Source organism: Arachis stenosperma, chromosome 2, assembly GCF_014773155.1.
Source record: "Arachis stenosperma cultivar V10309 chromosome 2, arast.V10309.gnm1.PFL2, whole genome shotgun sequence".
In the NCBI taxonomy this organism is placed as follows: domain Eukaryota; kingdom Viridiplantae; phylum Streptophyta; class Magnoliopsida; order Fabales; family Fabaceae; genus Arachis; species Arachis stenosperma.
This window is the reverse complement of record NC_080378.1, coordinates 100,358,602-100,377,317: the sequence shown is the minus strand read 5'-3', so window position 1 is coordinate 100,377,317 and position 18,716 is coordinate 100,358,602. Positions and strand designations below refer to the sequence as shown.

Here is an 18,716-nt window from a genome sequence, read left to right as displayed (position 1 = left end):
TCCACACACAACAATAAAAACCACACGATTACAAATTTTTTAACTATATGGACTTATTTGAAATTTGGTTACTATCCAAACCAAATATTATTCTATCGTATATATGCAGGAGGATTTAAGCAGAGACAAGTTTGTCTTGGTTAGCTTTATCATCAGTAACAAAATTTGCCTTTCTTCTGATGGCTTTATCACCAATAGAAAAATTGTGGGTGATTCATTAGTAAGACATATAGAATAGAAGAATTACAGCTAACAGAGCTCTAAGCAGATCACTAAGTTCAACCCTTGTAAAGCATAATCCATAATCGTATTCTCTTAGAAGGATCACTATCACACTACAGCAAGAAGCAGCAGCAAAAGAAAAAAAATAGTGCAGTGAAAGGAAACACTAAAAATTGAAAAACCATGAGGAAAATAGTTTCAACAACAAATTTTAAATCAAACTAATTACTAAAATAAAAAAAACAAATCTAACTAAACCTAATCTAATCAAAACCTAAAAATCCACTAATAAGAAAATAAATCTAACTAAACTAATTACTAAAATTAAACTAACTAAACAAAATTAATTGAATTTAACAAAAATTAAAAAAAATTTGAAACCAAAACCTGGAAGCATTGACTGGAGGAGATGATGGCTGCGGCGCTGAGAAGATATGCGAGCCAGAACTGAGTGGGCATAAAAGGAGAGAGAGAGAGGCACGGCGGTGGTGGGGACAGACGCTGCTACAGGTGGCATCGGTGTGCTGGAGCTCACTTGATACGAAGAGAACAGGAGGTTGAGCTTGATTTGTTCTGCGAACGAGAAAAAACGAGAAAGCCATGGGCTGTGTTCTACTGGTTCAGTGTTTAAAAGAGAGGAGAAGAAGGAGAAGGTAGTTGCGGTGGTTAGGGTGGCGGCGGTGGCGCTGTGAGTGAGGAAAGGAGAAGAAGAAGCTCGTGCGACGGAGAAGCTCGTTGAAGGAGAGAGGAACAACTCATTTGATCTGTGATTTTATGTGTGTGAAAGGAGCTCGATAGGGTGGGGATGAAGTTAGATTTAAATTAAAATTTTTCGACGAAAAATTTTAAATTACAGACGAATTTTCTGTCTATAATAATTTAATAAAACGCAGCGTTTTTGTTCATTTATTTTCAGATGAATTTTCTGTCTGTAACTATTTTTCACGAAAAAAAATTAATTTTTTCGACAAAATTATTGACAAATTCTCTTTTCCGTCTGTAATAACTAGTTTTCTAGTAGTGTAAAAAAAGATATAAAAAACCAAAACAAAAATTAGAAACAAGATATAACACTAATTATAACTTAGATTCTTTGTCAATAAGAGCACGGAAAAGGATAAATGCCTACCAATTTTTAAAAGCAGTGAAGCATTATGTATCAAGTTGTATAACCTTGGTGATTGTAGAACAAGCCTCTCAACATCTCTAATGTATAAAATGATGGGAGCAGTTTCTGAGATAGATACCAAGACCTGCACAAAGAAAATATTCTTAGAACTTCTTTTTCCAAAATCTATGGAACAGAGTAGGTTGTTATTAAATATGAGATAATAGAAGTTTAAGAAAATTAAATTACCTTGTAAAGTGACTAAACAAATAGTTTTTCATCGAACCATAAGCTACTCATTCGCTTTAAAGGAGCTACAAACAAAATCTGAAATAGTAAGCATAATATTGCAACACAATAAGAAGCAACACTACTTATATTAGATGCAGCAGAGCCATTCCTCCTAAGCTTTAAAACATTTTTCAAACCATCAGCACCAACACTTTGTTGATGTAAAGTACCTATAAGATCAAAAGATAGTTATAAAATGAAATTAGCAATTAATATCTAGGACAAGATCAATAACAAGATGATGTCAATTAATGCAATCTTAAAAAAATTTGGCTAGAAAATTTGAGCTTTACTTTCTCTAGTACCTATAGTTTCAAATTGTTCAGTCAGTACAAACATTTAAGCAAATCACACAGCCAACATAACCAAATGGTTCAACTCAAATTAAATGAGACCTGCAACATTGAAAACAAGATACTTTGCAGAGCATGGTTCTTTACGTCCTGTCACCTAAAGTTTGAAGATCCATGAACAATGGCAGAGTTTTGGCAATATCAACAATCTACTGAAATTCAAAGCAAGGACTAAAATTGAATTAAAACCAGAACATGATAACCATAGCAATGACAGTCCAAACCTAAGGGAAAGATAAGATGAATACCAAGGTAACCGAATTAGAACTAGCAGTAACTTCAACAGTCCCACGGTAACACTAGCATCAATATTCAACCTAATTGTAGCAGAAAATAGGATAATAGTAGAGTAAAAGTGGAATTAGAACAAGTTTAAGGAAGTGAAGGACCTAAACCAAAATAGAGGCAGCAAAGATACCTCCATTAGTGACTCTAACATCAGCGTAGAGTTCAGTGGTGGTCACGGCGACTTCCGACTAGCCCAGCGACGACAATAGCAGCGGTGGTGGCCTCCATCATCCTCCTTCGCTTCTCTCTCTATTTTGTTCTGCTTCTCGACAGCAACTACGTGGAATAGTGACGACGGTACAAACAACGCCCCTCCTCCTCTTCTTCGCAGCTGAGGTGACGTCTACGGTGGCAGCAGCAGCGACGGAGGCTTCAGTGGTAACCGAAACGGCCTTCTCATCTTCTTCTCGTCGCGTCTCCTCTCACTTTCTCTCTCGCGCGTCGTTCTCTTCTTCTCGAAGGAACTCGACAGACATGATGGCGACCTCAACCGCGACGGCTTGGCCGCGATGGAGGCGGCCCTCCTTTCTCCCTCATGCTCTTTCCTTTTCTTTCTTTATCTCGTTCTTCGTTTTTCCCCTTCTCCTTCGAGCTTCCCCTGTTTCCTTTCTTTCCCTTTTCTGAACGTAGGTTTAGGGATTTTGGGTATAAATTTAGGAAGGTAGTGAAATTAGGGTTTTATTTGGTACTTCTAGAGTTAAGGTAAAATATATACGAATAATATAATAATTTTACAAAATATTTATGATAGAATAACAATTTAGAATTCAAATATAATACGGTAAAAGTTAATTTCGAAACACATATAATTTTATTTACCAATTTATCAATGGGCTCAAACAATTATTTTTCTAATTTAAATTATTTTTAGTTTAAATTATTTTGGAGAGTGTGTGTAAATTAGATTTTTATTTGAGAATTTTAATAAAATTAGAGCATAGAGTAGGTAGTTTTAATAAAATTAGGAGTAATTAAATTACTAAAGTTTCAAATTCTAAATAAAAAATATCTAATATTTATGAAATTTATATGAGTTATAATTAATTTTAAACTCAAAGTCTCATAACTTTGTTTTAATTACTTTTTGGTAAATAATTTTTTGAAAATAAAACCATAAATAACTATAATACATCACAATATAAATAATTTATTATATATTTTCTAACAATCGAAAGTTTTACCGGCTTAACGATGAGTGTTGGGTTATGGTAGATTTAGGACTAGTAGAGAGAGAAAAAAAAATCAGAGCTCTATATTTTATTCTTAAGGAAGTTTTTCAAAATTTTATTTAAATGGACGAGGACGACAAACAGCATAATAAAAAATAAAGGTGAGGGTTAGAATTATGATTTTTACTTTTTATATTTGTTTTTATTTTTAAATTTTAACTATTTTTGTTTATGTTTAACAATTAATTTTTTTAATTTAAAAAATTAATTTTTAATGAACATTTAAGACTTAATTATTAGTAAAATTATATATGAATTTTATAAAAAATATAAAATAATATATACCATTTTTAAAAATAAATAATTTAATATTTAATTTTTTAATAAAAAATAAATAATTAACACAAATAATATTTTAAAAATAAAATTTTTAAAATAAAATAAAATCATCTTAAAGATTTTAACATTTTAAAATAATTTTTTTAGTTACAAAAATTTTTGTATTTTGTGACAAACAAATAACTTGTTACAAACAATATTGAATTTTGTGACAAATTAATTTTTTGTTACAAAATAATTGGGGCTTTTGAAATAAATGGATATTTTGTTACAAAATATTTTAAATTTTTGCAACAACTTTATCTTTTGTTACAAAATTTTTAAAATTTTGCAACAAATCACTAGTTCGTTACGAAAGCCAATATAATTTGTAATAAAAAAATCAAGTCGTTCCAAAATATCAAAACGTTTTGTAACAAATTGTATTGTTGTTACAAAACATTATTATTATGTAACAATTACTAATTTTTGTTACAAAAAAAATAATTTTTTGTAATAATTTTAAATTTTTTATAAAACTTTTGTTACAAATGTTTCATTTTCTTGTAATGCTATCTTTAATTAAAAAAAACAACACAACATGTAAATACACAAATATATGGGACTAATTTAGTGCTTAACTTTTTTATGCAAATAGTATTTTTGCTAAATTTTAGATTTAAATAAGCTCTATTTTTTAGTTTTATAAATTTTCTAATTAAATCTTTACAATTTATAATTAAATTCTTATATCAGATAAAAAATCCAATTAAGTTATTGTTAACCATTAACTATTTTTTTGTTAAAAAGAATTATGAAATATTTTTAAATATTTGATTTTGTGTTTAATAAATTATGGAATATTTAATTAGAAAATGATTTATAATTGTTATACCTTTTTTGAAAGAGAATAATTAATAATAATTTAATTAAGATATTTATCTATTGAAAGAATTTATTTATAAAATTTTAATTTTAAGAACCTAATAAAAAACATATAAACAAAAAATAATCATCCATAAAAAATACATGCTACTTGAAAATTTAAAATATAAAATATATATTAAAAATTGTGTAAAATAATACATATATTTATATAAAAATATATGTTAATTGATTTGGTAATTATTTTTTGTATGTATATAATATTGTTATTATAAGTTTGTTGAGATTATAAAAACTTATATGATAATTAAACTTAAATTTTATAATGCAAAAACTTTTTTAAAGTATTAAAAATAAGAAGGTAAGGAGCAAATAATTATTTTCCATTTGAAAACTTCTAATTCTGAAACAATAGTTTTAAATTAAAGTTTTTCTAATGCAAAAAATAAAAAATGCTATACGCACAAAAAAACACTCACCAAGTATTTTATATATATATATATATATATATAGTTTAATTTAATCTTAATTTATATTTTATATTTTAACATATATAACAGAATATTAGAAATGATAAATAGTCAAGCATATTCTTAATCAAGTCATGTAAATATGTACACATATTTTTTGTTTTTTTTTGTTTGATTTTTTTTATCGTCCTCTTTTATCATCATTATCGTCATCTCCTTTTTTTTCTCCCCTTTCTCTTTTTTTTTTTTTTATTTCTTCTTCTTCTTTTTCTCTTTTTTTGTCCTCCTCGTCTTCAATCACTACCACCACCATTATCATCATTATCTTCTTCTTCTACATATGTTAATAACCAAACTATTGAATATAAGAATTTTGGTTCACAGCATAGAAATTTTGGCATAAAACATTAAAATTTTATGATCATCAGCACATAAATTTTTTAAGTATCACAAACTCAAAATATTAAAATCGAACCAACAAAATACATTCAAGATATCAAATATTATCAGAACTTAAGACAAAATTATTAGATTAAAAATAAAAAATTAGTATAGAAAATAATTAAAAAAGCAATTGTGTAAACCCTGTAAAATTAGCAAATACTTAACTAAAAAATTAATGTTTAATTAGGAAAAATAAAAATATAAATCTAATATTAAAATAGGATAGAACTCTTCAAAACGAGAATTTTGACACCAATTTTAAAAAATTTGGTTTAAGATTGGATCGAACGGGCCAAACCAATTGAACCGGGCCTAAAATGGACCCAAGGCCAATTCAGCCCATTAAGCCTTAAAGGAAGACAGCCTCTTCTCCCTTCAACTTCATTCATGCGGAAACATTTCAGCAAAGGGGGAAGAACATGTATTAAGTTCACAACCCTTGGCTTTGATTAAATTCCAATAACTTTTGATCCGGAGCTCCGATCGCCGCATCGTTTGCGGTCACATGTCCGCAGTGACGAGCTCTACAAAGCTCGATACCTTTTAAGGTAAGAAAATCATAAACTCAGCTCCTATTCTCTCTTCTTCACATCTGAAATGTTAGGGTTTTTAGTGTGGTAAGATTTTAGTTAAATTAATGTTATAAGATCAAATTGACTTGAGAAATTGGTGGGCTTTGGTTTGATTGAGGCACATACAAAGTAAGGTTCATCAACCCTAGCCAATTTTGGTTCTAGTATGTTAGATTGTGAATTTTGAGTATATATGGTGATATATGTGAAATTAGATGTATAAGTGTATATGTTGGAGCTTGAATTGTGAGCATTGAAACTTTGTGGAGGTTGGATATTTGAGCTTTGATGATTTTGGGGACTTGAGGGGCTGTGTTGGTTGGTGTTTCGTCTTGGACAACACGCAAAAATCGGCCAAGGTATACTTTATGTTTTGCGTATTTAATATATAATGTTCTGCAAAAACTTAGGCTAGATGACCATAGGATAAGAATGAATGTATGAGGGTGTAAATTGCTTAGTGCCTTGTTGATAACTATGAACCAAGTTGAGTATGGATTTGTTATTTAATATTGAGAATGGAAATTTGAATGTTAAATGATGATTTAATGATGGTTGATAAAATAATATTAATGAATGTGTATAGATGATGAATTGTTGAAGGTCTTCATGATATAGTTGTGGAATTATACATGATAATTATTTAGAATTGAGGTATGATGGATGATGGAAGGATGTAGAGTTGTGTTGTGGTGGTATTGCATATGTTGTAACTAATTCTGTGATGATCGAAATTGCATGGAACCAAGTCCTGGTTAAACTTCGAAATATTTGGAATTGAACTAGAGAATTTGGGATCTTTTTGGTAAATATATGATTTACGGTGAATTTTTAAATTTTAGTCGTGGAATCTGATTTTACTGCAGCATGTTTAGAACAGCGGTAATTTGTTGGCTCTTCTGCGACTGTTTCAAATTGAATTTTGAAATAGATACAATTTTAAATAAAGCTTTAGTCCTATTATTTAACGTCGTAAAATTTCAGAATGGTTGGACTTGTGGTTTTAAAGATATGAATTTTTGAAATACGATGCGTTATGGAATAAAAGCCAGATTCTGTTTTCGTACATCAGCAACTTTGAGAGTTTATAACTTTTGATTATGGATGGATATTCAATTTCAACCAATTGGAGGTGAAACTTAATTATGTTTATCAGATGTGATTTAAATTTCAGGACTGTCCATGTTTTAATGAGTGAGTTATGGGTCTTGGAAGAGGACATGTTCATTGGCTTTTAAAACAGAATTCTGCAGAAAGTTACTCAATTTTCAAGTTACATAACTCCTTCATTAAAAATGATTTTGACCTAAAACCAATTGGAAAAGAAACCTAGATATGTTAAGTTGAACCATATTAATTTTTAAGGCTATTAGATTAAATTTGAATTTTATATGGAATTTTAGATATCATATGCTGTTGCTGTTTTCTGGTTTCTAAGCACTACAGAGTAGTCAGAGTTTCTCCTATGTTTCTGAGGCTAGTTAAATCAGAAAATTGTGATTTTTGCTTTTTTTAGAAAGCTTATTCCAAGCTGAATGTCTGGATATAAAGTTTGCTCAATTCCAAGTTCATTTGTTATAATAAAAACAGAAAATAAAATAGAGTGTCGAGAATGTCTTAGTGATAGTCATGGGTCCGAAAGTCAAAGATTAATCTTCGTGTTATATGATTGAATTAATATTAGAATTGGTTTGGTCGGGACCCGGAAAGGGTAAACGTGATGCATTATTAGAGAATAATGTGAAAGCTAATGAATACATATTGCTATGGCTATAAAGAACGAATGTAAGGAATTGATGACGATAAATGATGAGATTTGGGAATGACTGTGTGGCCGAAATGGTCGATATGGCAAGTTGAAGACGAAAGTTTCCACTCTTGTCGTGATGCAGATGTGGGAAAGGTGGAAAGGCACTCTTCTTCGTATTATTTCTCCCACATTCTTCTCTAGTTGCACGGTGGAAAGGTACACTCCTTCGATGTGGAAAGGCACTCTCCTTCGTGAAACCTCCAGGAGATGGTGAAAAGGCACTCTCCTTCGTTTATGATCCTCCTAGAGATGCGCAACCTAGAGACCAATGTCTGGGTTAGCTACCAGATGTGTCGGGTTCTGACAAAGTAACCAACACGTGAGCTCACGGCCAATAGGATAGACATTCATTATATGCATATGTGTGCTTTGTTTGCTGCCTTAATTGGGAATGCCTAATTGATTATATTCTGCTAATTATTGTAATTGTTACTTGAACTACTTGTTTTCTACCTGTGCTTGCCTTGTCTATTTATTTTGTTTATGTGAATCATCGAAAATGTAGGTACGGAGGAAAGATGGACAGGTTAGAGTTAAGGTTAAAGTTTAAGCTAGGTTTAGAATTCCCTAGAAGACCACCATTTTTATGATTTTTGTTTAGTAATTTAAGCTTTATAATTTGAGAGTCGGCATTCTAGGATTGCCTCTGGCATTCCCAGGACCTTATATATTATGTGCGTGGCACCTTTACCATGCTAAGAACCTCCGGTTCTCATCCCATACTGTGTTGTTATTTTCAGATGCAGGTCGAGCGCATCTCGGTAAGCGTCTGAAGTTTCTGCGGCGGAGTAGTTTACTTTGGGATCCCCTTTTGTTACTTTGATGTATATATATGTATAGTTTCTCCTCTTGTATGTAAGAATACTTTGTTTATGTACCTCTTAGAGGTTTTTTGGAGAACTAGAGTTTTGAACATGTTCTTTTGGGTTATTATTATGTATATATATGTACGTATATGTTCTCGGGCCAGCCTTAGCTTTGCAGTCTGGGTTAGGAGCTTGTTATTTTATATTATTGACCCTCTACTCGTGTCATCTGTATATATTTGTTGTTGAGGTTACTTTTCTTCTCATGCAAGTAACCACATTTTCTGAGGGTTGCACTTTTTGATTTTGTGATTTTGTTTTACCTATCTTTTAAGACTCCTAGTATATTATATCTTATTATTATTATTATTATTATTATTATATATATATATATATATATATATATATATATTACTTTTAAAGGTCGTAATATCTTGTCACTTCAGCTTTATGATAAAGCATAAGATTCTGTGTGGTAGGGTGTTACATTATGGTATCAGAGCAGTTCGTTCCTATAGAGCCTGAGGACGGACTGATTGTACTTCTGTGCATTCTCTGTGTATGTGTCCATGTACTATTAGGATATCTAACTGATATATGTGGCATAAATATTCATGAGCATGTATTTGGGACTTAAAGCACTAAACTTGTGATATTGAGACTGATCAACTTGATATCACTTGTTTGGTGTGTATAGGGACCAGATGTCGACTCACAGACGCGGACACGGGCGAGGTAGAGGAAGAATAGGAAATGCTATGCCAGAAGCAATAGGGAATAATCCTAACCCTGTAGACTTCATGGCTGCCCTAGGGAATATGGTCGCGGCAATGCAAGCGACAGCCGAAGTCCTGGGCAACCAAATAAATAATGGGAATAATGGCAACAACGGCGATGAGGGTCCTATTACGCTTTCTTCCTTCCTGAAAGTTCATCCTCCGACCTTCAGAGGAACCTCGAACCCTATCGATGCGGATAAATGGATTCAAGCCATTGAGAGAGCATTACAGGCTCAGCAGGTTCCTGAAAAATAGTGGTTGAGTTTGGAACCTACCAGCTGCAGGGTGAGGCTCAGCATTGGTGGCAGGGCATGAGTTGTATTCTGCAGCCTGATGGAGTTGTAATTTTTTGGGACTTGTTCCAAACAGAATTTTATAAGAAGTACTTTCCTAGTTCAGTCAGAAATGCTAAAAAACTTGAACTGCTTCAGCTAAAACAAGGCCAGATGACTGTTACCGAGTACACTAGAAGGTTTGAGGAATTGTGTAATTTTTTACGGATTTGTCAAGGCACTCCTGAAGATTTTGCTGAGTGGAAATGTATCAAGTATAAGGGAGGCCTTCGGAGTGATATTCTGAGCTTTGTTGCACCGATGGAGATCAGGGTGTTTTCTGAACTTGTGAACAAGAGTTGAATAGCTGAAGAATGTGTGAGGATCACATCCGTGGCAAAGAATGATAATCAGGAGTCTACCGAAGAGATCACCATCAGAATTTGGCACCAAGGAGTCAAGAATTCAAGAGGACTGAGAACTACCGACCCAATAGGCAGCATAAAAACAAGCAAGGTCTGTGTTACCGGTGCGAATCACCCGGGCATCTAGTTAAGGACTGTCTTAGTCCACGTGGTGGAAACTCATGATGCAGATAGATCACAATCACCAGGTTAAGGTAATTGCAATGATTGAATTTAAGGAGCAATGTAACATTCTGGGGTATCATAATTACTTATAGCCTAGAATAGGAAAAGTGAAATGTCAAGCTTAGTGTAGGACTTAGAACCAAACCAAATCGTTCCGAGTAGGGTATTACCGTCAAAATTTGCAGAGTTCAGTGAAGTTTTTGGTTGGTGTTGGATGAATGATCAAGAATCCTAAAGATAAGTGAATCAGAGGCATAGAGCGATAGTTTGTCCACGTAAGAGGGCCCAAGGTAACGGTGGGTTACAAGAAGGAAGAGGAAGATAACAACAGAAAGACTTTCGATAATCAACTTAATACCGTTCAATCTAAAAGACAATTACAATATCACTTTTGTCAAATCATTCGTGTACTATGGTTACATCACAAGTCAGCAGCCCAAGCATTCACATACTCATTACTCGAGCTTATTTCAACACTATAGTTGGTTATTTGGTAGCTCTCCCGATTCTACTTCTTAGTTCATAGTTTTGTTTAAATTTGGAAGCCCTGTTAACAATTAGAGTTGATAATTCTTTTAGATTACTCAAGCCCTCCATGCTTTACTACACATTTTAACTTAAATACAACTGTGTGCTTGCTCTTGACTCACACACGGCCAACTTTCACCACGATCAATCACGAATTTGCCCCTTACAATGCCATAAAACAAACCAGAACCAATCTTATCCCGAGCCTATTCGCTAATTCCCAACCTTATCAGCTTTCATCATTTAGCCATACAAAACAGATATAAGTAACCCCCAAAAATTTAATCATATTATACCAAATGCCCTTTTTCATTCCTTGTAAACGCCGTTTAGGCGGTGTGAACGTTTTTTAGTTGATGTCTTCTCAGAAATTTCCTCGAGCTTGGTAAACATCTAGTATTGTTTCTAAATATAGACGTCTAGGCGATGACTCATTGAGAGCAAAGCTTTTAAAATACGGAAGATGGAATGTGTAGTATACCACAAGAAGAAGAGATCTGGAACTTTAATTTTGCCTACCATACTATCTGTGGTTTAATCGACGCGTTAAGACGTACTGATTACTTAGATGCCCCAATATAACAAGTTTTTGATCTTTGAGAGAAGAAAGCGACCTTTGTGTCGAGTTTCATCATATCTGAACCTAATGATACACTAACCAAGGATTTAGGATGCGGGGGGATGCAACCTTATGGTGCCATGACAACGCCCCGGTAGAAAGACTTTTAGCAGTAATTGAGGGATTTAATACCGTTAGGTAATTGTGAATCGAATGACGAAAATCTATCCACCTTTCACCTATCAGAGGAACAATGACCAGGTTATACATTAAGGTGGCGCGGTACGTTAGTCACTTCGGTATTAACCCAACTCCGAAAGATTTGACAACCTAGGATCTAAATTGAAAATCGAAATAATAGAGAAAAGGTTAGTGAAATTCAAACTAAGATTTTAACTACGTGATCCTAACCAAATGATTTAATTGGAAGTGAAGACATAGATAGTTAGAAAAAGAGAAGTTGCACTTTTATAGAAATTATCTCGACGAGGTTAGGAGCGGTGAGCAATTGAGACCAAGTGACTAAAACCAAGGAGTATTGATTCGAAAAGAGATGACTACCCACACCTCTTTTCAGATAACTGAATCTGAATTTTGAGGACAAAATTCTTAATTAGGTGGGTAGGATGTAAACCCCGCAAAATTGGCAAATAATTAACTAAAAAATTAAATTTTAATTAGGAAATTAAAAATGTAAATCTAATATTAAAATAGGATAGAACTCTTCAAAACGAGAATTTTGACACCAATTTCAAAGAATTGGCCCAAGATTGAGCCGAACGGATCGAACCGGTTGAACTGGGCCCAAAATGAGCCCAAGGCCTAATTTAGCCCATTATGCCTTAAAGGAAGACAGCCCCTTCTCCCTTCAACTTCATTCACGCTGAAACATTTCAGCAAAGGGGGAAGAACATGTATTAAGTTCACAAACCATTGGCTTTGATTAAATTCCAATAACTTTTGATCCGGAGCTCCGATCGCCGCAACGTTTGTAGCCATGCGTCCGCAGCGACGAACTCTACAAAGCCCGGTACCTTTCAAGGTAAGGAAATCATAAACTCAGCTTCTATTCTCTATTCTTTAAATCTGAAATGTTAAGGTTTTTGGTGTGGTAAGATTTTGGTTAAATTGATGTTATAGGATCAAATTGACTTGAGGAATTGGTGGGCTTTGGTTTGATTGAGGCACATACAAGGTAAGGTTCATCAACCCTAGCCAATTTCAGTTCTAGTATGTTAGATTGTGAATTTTGAGTATGTATGGTGATATATGTGAAATTAGGTGTATAAGTGTATATGTTAGAGCTTGAATTGTGAGCATTGGAACTTTGTGGAGGTTGGATATTTTGTAACACCCTACCACACAGGACCTTACGCTTAAGTCGTAAAGCAGAGGTGGCAAGGTATTACGACCTCTAAAAGAAAATGATATCTACATAGATATAGTTGGGTGAAATCATATCTAGGAGCCTTGAAGAACAAGCTAAACAAATTGATAAACAGAAAATCGTGACACACTCGCATGGATATTCGTAAAACGGACAGGTAAAATCGAAAGATAACTGAACACATATATATACATATCAGAGTTCCAAAACTCAGATAGCAAGCTCCAGACTCGACCTGCGAAGCTAAGGCCGACCAGAGTATATAATTATGTTTATATACAACCCAAAATAAAACTCAAACCACAAAATAAACCCCTGTATCTCCAAGTCGACCTCTAGGAGGGACAAAACACAAAATATACATGCGGAGATTCTATAAACATATATACATAGCCTAAAACAAAATACAGTCCAAAGACAGTTCTTCGCTCGTAAAGAGGATACCCAAATGCTCAACGAGGTGTCTCTCGACCTGCATCTGAAAAACAACAACATAGTATGGGATGAGAACCGGAGGTTCTCAGTATGGTAAAGGTGCCCGCATAGTTAATATAAAAGGTCTCGGGAAAGCCAGAGGCATTCCTAAAACTTCGACACTCAGAATCATTCTTAAGGAAAATAAACTAAACCAAAAGTTAGGTAAGCTATCTAAGGTATTCTAATTCTGAATCTAACTTTAACCTAATAATTCACGTTCTGTCTCCTCTAATCCTCCGAATCATTGGTGGGACAATCCTCTCTCCTCACACCTTCGTCAAGAGGAATTTCCCAAAAAATATACATACAATTCAAGAAAAGAAAACACAGATAGAGAAGCATTTACAGCAAGTAGAACAAGTAGCAGATAAGTAGAATTTAACAGTTAAACAAACTAAAGCAATGTACACCCAAACAAAGCAAACAAATGCATATGATGTATGCCTGTCCTATGGCTGATGAGTCTCATCTGTCGGTTATACAGCCAACCCGACAAGTCCTGGTAGTTAACCATTGGACAGTCCCTCTGTGCGCGCATCCCCAAGCTCAATATATTCCATGGAGTCAAACTCCAAGCTCAAATATAATGTTCCATGGAGTCACACTCCAAGCTCAATAGTATAGTATTCCATGGAGTTAAACTCCAAGCTCAATAATATATTCCATGGAGACGAACTCCAAGCTCAATAATATTCAATATTTATATATATGCATGCCCATGGGGGAATCCGGGGAGTTAAAGTGCCCGGTCACATCTTGCGACAGAGGGTCAACAAATAGTTTCAAATACACAAGCCACATAATAATCTCTTTTCCTTTTAAAATATTACCTCAAATCAAACTCCAATTCTTAAAGAAATTTTGGCAATATCTCCTCTAAGACTCAAATTTCTGCCACCCTTCAAGGGTCCCAACTATCAACCAAACACCTCTCAGTCACTCAAATCATGTCCAGTAACAAATTATTTCATAATCAAACAAATACTAATATTAAATCTTTTTCCAAACCGACCAACTTCAACAACAAATTATTGACAACAGCTAAACCTCACATTTTATACCATATACACAATCCATCAATTATTCACTCAGTTCATTCCTATCTTAAGGTCTTCTAGCCTAAGTTTTCACGTGACATTAAATATTAACTACGAGAAACCAAAACCATACCTTCGTACGGAATCAAAATATTCAAAGCTTCGGAGAAGCTTTCTGACTGAGCTATCGAAGAAGAAAATGTCCAGAATCGTCTATGCCTCCTAAAATTCCCGTTGGCCAAACCCAAAGAAAAGATGAGCTATGTCACTGTCAACTTTCACTAATCAAAAATGGTGCCAACGTGTAGAAGAAGAGGTTACGAATACTCTTACCGGATTAGATTTTTGATTGGAGTTACGGATTGCAAGAAATCGAAGCCGGAAGTTCGAAGGAATTTACGTTCTTTCCTTTTTTTTTTTCTTCGTTACGCTATTCTCTCTTTCTTATGATATATATATATATATATATATATATATATATATATATATATATATATATATATATATATATGTATACGTATGACTTATGAAGGCTTATATATAAGCCGCCTTAGCTTTCTTTATTATTATTATTATATTTATATGTATGTATATATGCATAATAATAGTGATAATATATATGTAACTTAATCCAAAATGTAAACCGTCTTTGATCTCCATCCTTTATAATTAATAATAGTAATAATAGTACTAGCAATAGCAATGATGATCATGTAATAGTAATAATAATAATAATAATAATAATAATAATAATAATAATAATAATAATAATAACAACAACAACAACGTAGTGAATATAATAACAATAATGAATACATAATACTAGGGTTTAAAACTATATAAACTTATAATACATATAATACTCATAACAATTGTATGTAATGTTTATAATAATAATAATAATAATAATATTAAAGATTTGATTAAATTTAAATTATTATAAAATTAGTTCAATTACTGATAATAAAAATAATTTTTTTAAAAATAAGAAATTCTAATTTTATAAAATAAATTATAACTTATTTATATTTATATTTTTAAAATTGAGGGTTGCTACATCCTATCCACCTTATAAAAATTTTCGCCCTCGAAAATTGATATAAAATGGAAGAGACTCATACTAATGTAACTTCCTTTCTTAAACATGTCAAAGAAAAACAGAAAGATTTGACATGTTTAGTTTACAAATTCAGGATATTCTTATGGCTTAAAAATCTACGCAAAGCGGAATATACAAGATAAACTCGATGCAGAAAGGTTATAAGGCAGGCTGGTATTAGAATGACGGGTTTATCGCTTTTAATACTTGCTTCATCTAGTTCCTAAATTCTGCCGATTCTAATGGTGTCATCATACGTAATACTTTCGAAACTGGTTCAGCCTCTGACACTAAATCTATCACAACTTACTTTTTCTCTTGACACCTAATCGGTTATTAAAGAGATATTTCTATCGGCCTAATTTTCTAGTATGTATCTAAGTCCAAAACTACGTCCAGTCTTTCTAGTCCTAAACTTTCATATTCGATTATGTAACCTAAACGAAAGCGGGGTCCTAGCTCTATACAGAACAAATCCTTTCTACGCATTCGGTATCATACTTACCTCGATCCTGTCGTGGCCAACCCGTATCTGCGGCTCTCCCACGCGAACAATCCCTAGACATATGTCTCGGTGCTCCACATCGAAAACACATTCCCAGTCCGTACCTGCGCGGCTCTTCTGGAGTGGTCTCACCAAAGCCTTCCTGTAGTAGTGTCCACTTCATGGAGCAATCCTCAGCGAGCTGGCTCTTCTTAACCAACTTAGTGAAATTTGTTAGCTTTTGTGGATACACGTAATTAAAGATATCTCTCCTTAGTCCTTTCTCATACTGAGCACACTTCCATTCCTCATAATCAGCTGGATTTCCTTGACAAGTTTTTGAGAAACGGCACAGGTTGTCGAATTCACGGGTATAGTCGGCAACGGACATATCCTTTTGCTTCAGCTGCATTAACTCCAATTTCTTTGCAATGCGAAACGCATGCAAGAAATATCTCCCATAAAACTCTGTCTTGAATCTATGCCAAGAGACATCCGTTAACTCCACCTGCAAGGTATGACACAATTCTTGCCACCAATTTTGAGCATCTCCTTCCAACATATGAGTCACTATCTCTACTGACTGTACTTCAGGAACATGCTGAGTGTACAAAAACCTCTCCACTTCTCGAAACCACTGATCAGCCTCCAGGGCATTGGCGTTTCCGTTAAACCGAGGTGGACCATTCTTGAGGAAGTCAGTAAGGGTCATTGACCTATAGTATCGACTTACGTTACTCGTACTAGCACTAGCGTTTCCACCTCGACGTCCTTGCTTTGGTTCAACCTCGGGATTTTCTTTCCGTATACCTCGTTCGGATCCACGAGACGACATCTGGTCCCTGTTCACACCAAACAAGTGATATTAAGTTGATCAGTCTCAATATCGCAAGTCTAATGCTTCAAGTTCCAAATGCATGCTCATGAACGTTTATGCCACATATATCAATCAGATATCCTAATAGCACATACACACACCCAGAGTATGCCCAAAAGCATAATCAGTCCACCCCTCAGGCTCTACAGGAACGAACTGCTCTGATACCATAATGTAACACCCTACCACACAGGACCTTACGCTTAAGTCGTAAAGCAGAGGTGGCAAGGTATTACGACCTCTAAAAGAAAATGATATCTACATAGATATAGTTAGGTGAAATCATATCTAGGAGCCTTGAAGAACAAGCTAAACAAATTGATAAACAGAAAATCGTGACACACTCGCATGGATATTCGTAAAACGGACAGGTAAAATCGAAAGATAACTGAACACATATATATACATATCAGAGTTCCAAAACTCAGATAGCAAGCTCCAGACTCGACCTGCGAAGCTAAGGCCGACCAGAGTATATAATTATGTTTATATACAACCCAAAATAAAACTCAAACCACAAAATAAACCCCTGTATCTCCAAGTCGACCTCTAGGAGGGACAAAACACAAAATATACATGCGGAGATTCTATAAACATATATACATAGCCTAAAACAAAATATGACAGTCCAAAAGACAGTTCTTCGCTCGTAAAGAGGATACCCAAATGCTCAACGAGGTGTCTCTCGACCTGCATCTGAAAAACAACAACATAGTATGGGATGAGAACCGGAGGTTCTCAGTATGGTAAAGGTGCCCGCATAGTTAATATAAAAGGTCTCGGGAAAGCCAGAGGCATTCCTAAAACTTCGACACTCAGAATCATTCTTAAGGAAAATAAACTAAACCAAAAGTTAGGTAAGCTATCTAAGGTATTCTAATTCTGAATCTAACTTTAACCTAATAATTCACGTTCTGTCTCCTCTAATCCTCCGAATCATTGGTGGGACAATCCTCTCTCCTCACACCTTCGTCAAGAGGAATTTCCCAAAAAATATACACATACAATTCAAGCAAAGAAAACACAGATAGAGAAGCATTTACAGCAAGTAGAACAAGTAGCAGATAAGTAGAATTTAACAGTTAAACAAACTAAAGCAATGTACACCCAAACAAAGCAAACAAATGCATATGATGTATGCCTGTCCTATGGCTGATGAGTCTCATCTGTCGGTTATACAGCCAACCCGACAAGTCCTGGTAGTTAACCATTGGACAGTCCCTCTGTGCGCGCATCCCCAAGCTCAATAATATTCCATGGAGTCAAACTCCAAGCTCAAATATAATGTTCCATGGAGTCACACTCCAAGCTCAATAGTATAGTATTCCATGGAGTTAAACTCCAAGCTCAATAATATAGTATTCCATGGAGACGAACTCCAAGCTCAATATAATATTCAATATTTATATATATATGCATGCCCATGGGGGAATCCGGGGAGTTAAAGTGCCCGGTCACATCTTGCGACAGAGGGTCAACAAATAGTTTCAAATACACAAGCCACATAATAATCTCTTTTCCTTTTAAAATATTACCTCAAATCAAACTCCAATTCTTAAAGAAATTTTGGCAATATCTCCTCTAAGACTCAAATTTCTGCCACCCTTCAAGGGTCCCAACTATCAACCAAACACCTCTCAGTCACTCAAATCATGTCCAGTAACAAATTATTTCATAATCAAACAAATACTAATATTAAATCTTTTTCCAAACCGACCAACTTCAACAACAAATTATTGACAACAGCTAAACCTCACATTTTATACCATATACACAATCCATCAATTATTCACTCAGTTCATTCCTATCTTAAGGTCTTCTAGCCTAAGTTTTCACGTGACATTAAATATTAACTACGAGAAACCAAAACCATACCTTCGTACGGAATCAA

The 18,716-nt window shown here is 34.0% G+C and overlaps 1 protein-coding gene across 1 annotated transcript; it reads right to left on the bottom strand.

Moving 5' to 3' along the window:
- Nucleotides 1–15,925: 15,925 nt before the first annotated feature.
- Nucleotides 15,926–16,783, bottom strand: LOC130963280 (uncharacterized). The gene has a single exon (XM_057889411.1). The coding sequence runs from the start codon at nucleotides 16,781–16,783 to the stop codon at nucleotides 15,926–15,928; it is 858 nt and encodes a 285-aa protein (XP_057745394.1).
- Nucleotides 16,784–18,716: the final 1,933 nt, after the last annotated feature.